The sequence below is a fragment of the Eurytemora carolleeae genome, unplaced genomic scaffold, assembly GCF_000591075.1.
Source record: "Eurytemora carolleeae unplaced genomic scaffold, Eaff_2.0 scaffold445, whole genome shotgun sequence".
In the NCBI taxonomy this organism is placed as follows: domain Eukaryota; kingdom Metazoa; phylum Arthropoda; class Copepoda; order Calanoida; family Temoridae; genus Eurytemora; species Eurytemora carolleeae.
The window spans coordinates 69,752-76,289 of record NW_019396462.1 but is presented as its reverse complement, the minus strand read 5'-3'; the positions used below and the strand labels follow the sequence as shown (position 1 = coordinate 76,289).

Below are 6,538 nucleotides of genomic sequence, written 5' to 3'. Positions count from 1 at the left end.
TTTCCCAAAAGAATAGCATGGCCCATGGTGCACCATAACATAATCATGACTTTTTAAATGCTCAGAAAAAACGTTCTNATTTTTGCCAACTTATTGAATATATCAATTTAAGGGCTATACAAAAGTCAGACTTCAGGTTTTTACATTTCAATTCTATGCGCGCCGTCAGTTAGAAGACAATTCTTCGTATCTTTATAAGTCTTAGTAAAGATTATAGCATTAAAATATATTTTTCTGGTTATGTTTCACAAAAGAGCAATGAGTTTTACAATTATCGACATTTTAGGAATTACATTTTGTAAATAAACTGAATTACATTTTGTAAATAAACTGAATTCCATTTTGTATCAATGAACGATGAATGAAAACCAATTAAACAATTCACACATAAACAAGTCAATCAAAGAAACATCTGTAGAGAATTAAAAAATAGTATTTCTTGTAAAAGTTCAATGATAGTAATATCATATTAGAGATTTCACTTTCAGATATTAATTGAGATATATGAATATAGGAACTGAGATGAATTATTAAGAAAAATGGGTTTTGTTGAGAATGTCGTCTTCGATAAGATCAAGGGCCCGCTTCTCGTAAGCAGTTAGATGAGTATAATGGTGGGGTTCCTCGTTCTCTGTCAGCTGATACTCCATAAACGTCATTTCTTGGACTAATACGCACACAGACTGCAGGAACGCACCCTTTGTACTCATAGCGTAATCAGCAAAGAAATCTTCGAACGAGAAGCTACGACACTCAGCGGTGTTAACCCCCTGGGCCTCCAGGGACTCACAAAAGATGGTATGGTAAGTTCGGAGGATATCCATTATGTGCGTCTTCCTCAGTGAGTTGGAGGTGGAGGAGAGAAGCAGGAATGCAAGATCTTTTGTTGCTGACGCAATCTTTGCGTTTTTCCAGTCAAGCAGGATGCTTTGAAGCTCCACCTCCCCACACTCCATATTCATCTCTCCAAACAAGATGTTCTTCTCCCACAACTCCCCGTGTATGATGGTGTTGAAGGGGGAGTCCACCTGACGCCGGAGGCAGGTAAACATCTCCTTAGCTGCGCACTCCTCGTTGCAGTACTTGTTAAACTTGTCCTGGAGCTTGAGCTCCCCTGACACGGAGGTCAGGAACTCGGAGTAGATGTGAAACATTCTACGTGCTCCTTCCTGCATGATGGGACTGGAGTACACGTTATAAGAGAGGAACGGGTATCTCAGGGTTAACATTTTACCCTTGTTGATCAACATGGCGGACCCAATGGCGTGGAAGTTTGCCATAAACTTGACGGTTGAAAGAACTTGGTCGAGAGTGAGACCGTCGGGGTTGACGGGGTGGACGAAACCCTTCTCCTGGGCGCATTCAAATACAAGAACTCCGGCTCCATCACAGTTGTTTGATCCGTAGATACATTGAGGTATACGGTTCTGTATTACCTAGATATTTGACAATATAAACACATCTTTTATCAAAAATGTAAACAGTAAAGATCTTATTTTTGTATTTAAATTGTCAGACCTGTGGACATTTAAGGTTTAAATATTCATGTTTGGAATATAAACAACGTGTATTACGCATTCGTTTATTAGTCCACTTATATACGTAGTTATGGGAATTACTTTTTTAAAATGCATCACTTTTTTCATTCCATCAAGTTTTGATTTTATTAATCAAAAAAAAATTAAATCGATTAAAAAATGTGCAGTGCGCACTTGGAAAGAGAAAAATAAATATTAAGTTTAGAATGATTTATATTGCGTTCCTTCTCGAGTTTGGATCCTTCACAGAACTGCCGGAGACAGGGCAACAACTCGAAGTAGATGGAGATCTCTTTCTCGAACACATTGGACTCGAACACGTAGACTCGGCAGGGATCGTCTGCCGGCAGTAGTTTAGCAATAAACACATAATTAACAGGTTGGTTCTGAACCCTCATATCTACCGATATTCTACAGGTAGTACTCAGGTCACCAGAGCTCTTCTTGCAGTCGGTCACACAGAACCTGTGGATTTATTTGTTCTTTTTCTAGCCAACAGATGGTATTTATTTANAAACTGATCGTAGAATTGACAATCACTTGTTTGGATGACTGATAAAAATTAAATGATTGATAAAACTGATTGCAGATGGTTGATAAAAATGATTGGTAACACTGATTAGATAATTGATAAAACTTATTGGATGGTTGTTAAAAGTGATTGGAAAGCTGGTTGATAAAACTGATTGGATGGTTGATATAACGGATTAGTTGGTTGATAAAACTGATTGGAAATTTGTTAACATTGATTGGATGATTAATAAGGATGATTGATAAAACTGATTAAATTATTGCATAAACTGATTGGATTATTGATAAAACTGATTGAACTGATTGATGAAACTGTTGATGATTGATAAAACTGATTGGATGATTGATAAAACTGATTGAAGGATTGATAACACTGATTGAATGATTGATAAAACTGATTGAAGGATTGATAAATCTGATTGAATTAATGATAAAACTGATTGAAGGATTGATAAAACTGATTGAAGGATTGATAACACTGATTGAAGGATTGATAACACTGATTGAAGGATTGATAACACTGATTGATGGATTGATAAAACTGATTGAATGATTGATAAAACTGATTGGATGATTGATGAAACTCATTGGATGGTTGATAAAACTGATTGAATGGTTGATAAAACTGATTAGACGATTGATAAAACTGATTGAATGGTTGATAAAACTGATTAGACGATTGATAAAACTGATAAGACGGTTGAGTTAACTGATAAGATGATTGAAAAAATTGATTGTAAGGTTGATAAAGACTGAATATTGCTATTATGATACCTGTATTGGTTTATCACTAGTTTAGTCCAACTAAGACTGATATCAGAGACCTCTGTCGGTATAGTTGTAATATTTCCAGCAGTAGGACTTCGGGACATCTCGGACATCTTCCTGAGAGAGAAAAATTAACAAGTTAAAATAACAAGTTAAAATAACAAGTATAATGGATAAAAATAGTACAAAAATAAAACTAACAAAGAACTAACAATAAGAACAAGAACAAGAACAAGAACAAGAACAAGAACAAACACAAGGCCAAGGAAAAGAAAAAGAACAAGCCCAAGGACAAGGACAAGGACAAGGACAAGGACAAGAACAAGAACAAGAACAAGAACAAGAACAAGAACAAGAACAAGAACAAGAACAAGAATAAAAACAAGAAGTAAAAGAAGAAAAAGACTAGAAAAAAGAAAAATTATATAACGCAGAAAAAAAGATAAAATAGGAAGAAAAAAACATTATCGTAGAAACTAAAAAACAAGAAGTATGGGGATAAAAAGACATAGAAGATTGGATTAAAAATTACAAAAAGGAGTAATTTCACCGCAGTATACTAACAAAATTGTCAAAAAAGTGAATAAAGTATTTAATGGTTATTCCTTCCTTTTCAAAAAAATACATTTTCAAATAGATGAATGAAAAATTAGTGGCGTCATGGGACAAATAAATAGTACCATGGAATCAATAAACTGACTTCTTGCCTCAAATCCTTATCCAAATATCTTTGCAATCTAACGGTGTGAACCTATGATATTTCTTCTTAGTTTAAAATACCGAATATAATTTGGTAGCAAAGATATAATAATTACAAAATTAGAATTTAAGTTGAGTTATCTATTTAATTAAAATGAGAAAGATTAGTAATATTATGGGATAGATTAGTAATATCATGGGATACATTAGTAATATTATGAGATACATTAGTAATATCATGGGATACATTAGTGATATTATGTGATACATAAGTGATAACATGGGATACATTAGTAATATCATGGGATACATTAGTAATATCATGTCATTGATTAGTAATATTATGGGATAGATCAGTAATATCATGAAATATATTAGTAATATTATGGGATATATCAGTAATATCATGAAATAGATTAGTAATATTATGGGATAGATTAGTAATATCATGGAACAGATTAGTATTATCATGAAATAGATTAGTAATATTATGGGATACATTAGTAATATCATGAATTACATTAGTAATATCATGGAACAGATTAGTATTGTCATGGGGCAGATGAGTATTATTATGGAATAAATCAGTAATATTAAGGGATAGATTAGTAATATCATGTATTACATTAGTAATATCATGGAACAGATTAGTATTATCATGGGGCAGATTAGTATTATCAAGGAATAAATTAGTAATATTAAGGGATACATTAGTAATATCACGTAATACATTAGTAATATCATGAATTAAATTAGTAATATTATGTAATACATTAGTAACTTCATGGTATAGATTAGAAATATTATGTAATACATTAGTAACTTCATGGTATAGATTAGAAATATCATGGGATACATTGGTAAGATCACGAAATAGATTAGTATTATTGAAGTATATTCTACCATGATGTGCAATTCTAATTTATTATCTGTATTCGTAATATTATTATCTTAACTATTTTGTATGTTGACCCAGCCGGGCTAGCCCGGTCAGTTCATTTTACCTGTTTATAAATAAAGTAGTTGAATATCATTAGTTGATCAGAACGGACGTATACAGAGCCTTGAGTTTTGGCTAGAGAGTTAGTTAGAGAGAATCTCATTAGACTTTGAGTTAAGTAATCGTTAGAGAAGTAGCGTCTAGATTTGTTACATTATATTATTGGATAGATAAGTAATATCAAGGAAGATTAGTAGTTTCATGGGATATTTAAGTAATATCATGGGATAGATTAGTAAAAACATGGAATATATAAGTAATATCAGGCGATAGATTAGTAAAGTATTGCAATAGATTAGTAATGTCATGTGATAGATTTTTAATGTCATGCGATACATTATTAATATCATGGGATAGATTAGTAAAAACATGGAATATATAAGTAATATCAGGTGATAAATTAGTAATGTATTGCAATAGATTAGTAATGTCATGTGATAGATTAGTAATGTCATGCGATAGATTAATAATAAAACAGCCAAAAAACTAAAATTTGGCACAAAAAGGTATAAGTAATGTATCGCCACAGATCTAAAATCAAATTGTGTCTATTGTAAGTTCGTTAAATGGACTAGATGTTACATAATCACGGCGATACATAAATCTTAATATTTGTCTGTACAGTCCCTAAATGAAATTGACCATCCATTTACATCCTTTAAAGTTTTCCAAGCTAATTAGTATGAATGATAAATCCATGTTTTTAAATTAAAAAAATTATCATTTTCACTTTTGGGATCTGATGTATAAAAGTGACAATTGCTTGATACTTCTAAAGAAAAAATGGAGGAAATGGTCAGTATTAAAGATTTAACTTTAAATAAAACGAAGATATCTATGTGATAAGATCGGACAGAACATTTAATATATCATTATTTACTTGAAATGGAAACAACGGTTCCTATAAATGACTTCATATATTAAATTAACTAAATTTACCTTATTCTGAGAAGGCGTTTCACTGTGGAGGGAGAAGGTGGAGATTGGGCGGCAACAACGCTTGTTTTTTTCTCTCGTTTGGCGGAGCTTGACTTCCCAAAAAACGACGTTCCCGCCGGCGGAGATCCTGGACTACCGGTTCCATCGGACGATAAACTGTTGGATCGATGGGGAAATGAACCAGGAATTGGTATCGGGGTAGCCATTACTTCTCTCTGTTTACGGTTGCATAAGCTGCTCTGGAATATTCCAGAATTTATTGTCTAGACGTATATATCAAGCACAGCTATACACAGGAGAAAACACACGGAAATAACACACATCTGTTATGTCCTGCGTTAGATAAAAACTGATTAATTTTACAGTAATCAGTCGTTCAAATATTAACTTGTATCAGCTCTGTTAGTATCACTTATTGTGTACCCTATCAACTCTATGAGAGTGTGCCCGCAACTGCACAGTGCACTGCGGAATTTCGAGTAGTAACTAGTAACAAGTTTCTAGTTTCTACAACTATAGGTCTCTAGACTAGACATGTATGTTTGGAGTTGTAAGCACTTGTTAGTAGCGCTAGTTTTTAAGAAGTAATTGGTAAAATTCTTATAGATTTATGAGTGCGAGCTTGAAACCTTTGATTCACACTTCACAGTGATCTAACCTCTCCTGCTGCAGTACCCATATTTATTGTACTTATGTTTTCTTTATAATCTTTTTTCTTAAAGGAAGTGAAAGTTTAATTTCAAGGGACCCTCCATGCAAAGATGGCAATACTGGTACCCCAAAAAGCTTTGTTTGATTAAGTATGAAATAGAGTGTTGATAATTATGAAAACTTATTGGTGGTTCTCTTAAAATGTGAGGAATTATAAAAACTTTTGAACCTAGAAATTCTACAATATCTTCCACATTATCAGTCAGAAACATCCCTTTAATGGCATCTGAGTGGTAAGCCTGGTATTTGTAGAAAAGACGGAGGCTGGCTAGAATGCGCATGCGCAAGCCAAGCCTCCATCGATCTTTAGGTTATCTAATTTATGGTGTGACAAGCAAACACGGTAGGCTGG

The 6,538-nt window shown here is 33.2% G+C and overlaps 2 protein-coding genes across 2 annotated transcripts; both read right to left on the bottom strand.

Annotated features, from left to right (window-relative positions):
* Positions 1 to 205: 205 nt before the first annotated feature.
* LOC111703733 (uncharacterized) lies at positions 206 to 2,034 on the bottom strand. Its single transcript, XM_023475770.1, has 2 exons — positions 1,763 to 2,034; positions 206 to 1,436 (listed from the first exon to the last, which is right to left on the bottom strand). The coding sequence occupies exons 1-2, from the start codon at positions 1,934 to 1,936 to the stop codon at positions 531 to 533; spliced, it is 1,080 nt and encodes a 359-aa protein (XP_023331538.1). The 5' UTR covers positions 1,937 to 2,034; the 3' UTR covers positions 206 to 530.
* Positions 2,035 to 2,725: 691 nt separating this feature from the next.
* Positions 2,726 to 5,972, bottom strand: LOC111703732 (uncharacterized). The gene is made up of 2 exons (XM_023475768.1): positions 5,476 to 5,972; positions 2,726 to 2,954 (listed from the first exon to the last, which is right to left on the bottom strand). The coding sequence occupies exons 1-2, from the start codon at positions 5,679 to 5,681 to the stop codon at positions 2,741 to 2,743; spliced, it is 420 nt and encodes a 139-aa protein (XP_023331536.1). The 5' UTR covers positions 5,682 to 5,972; the 3' UTR covers positions 2,726 to 2,740.
* Between the last annotated feature and the right edge of the window lie 566 nt (positions 5,973 to 6,538).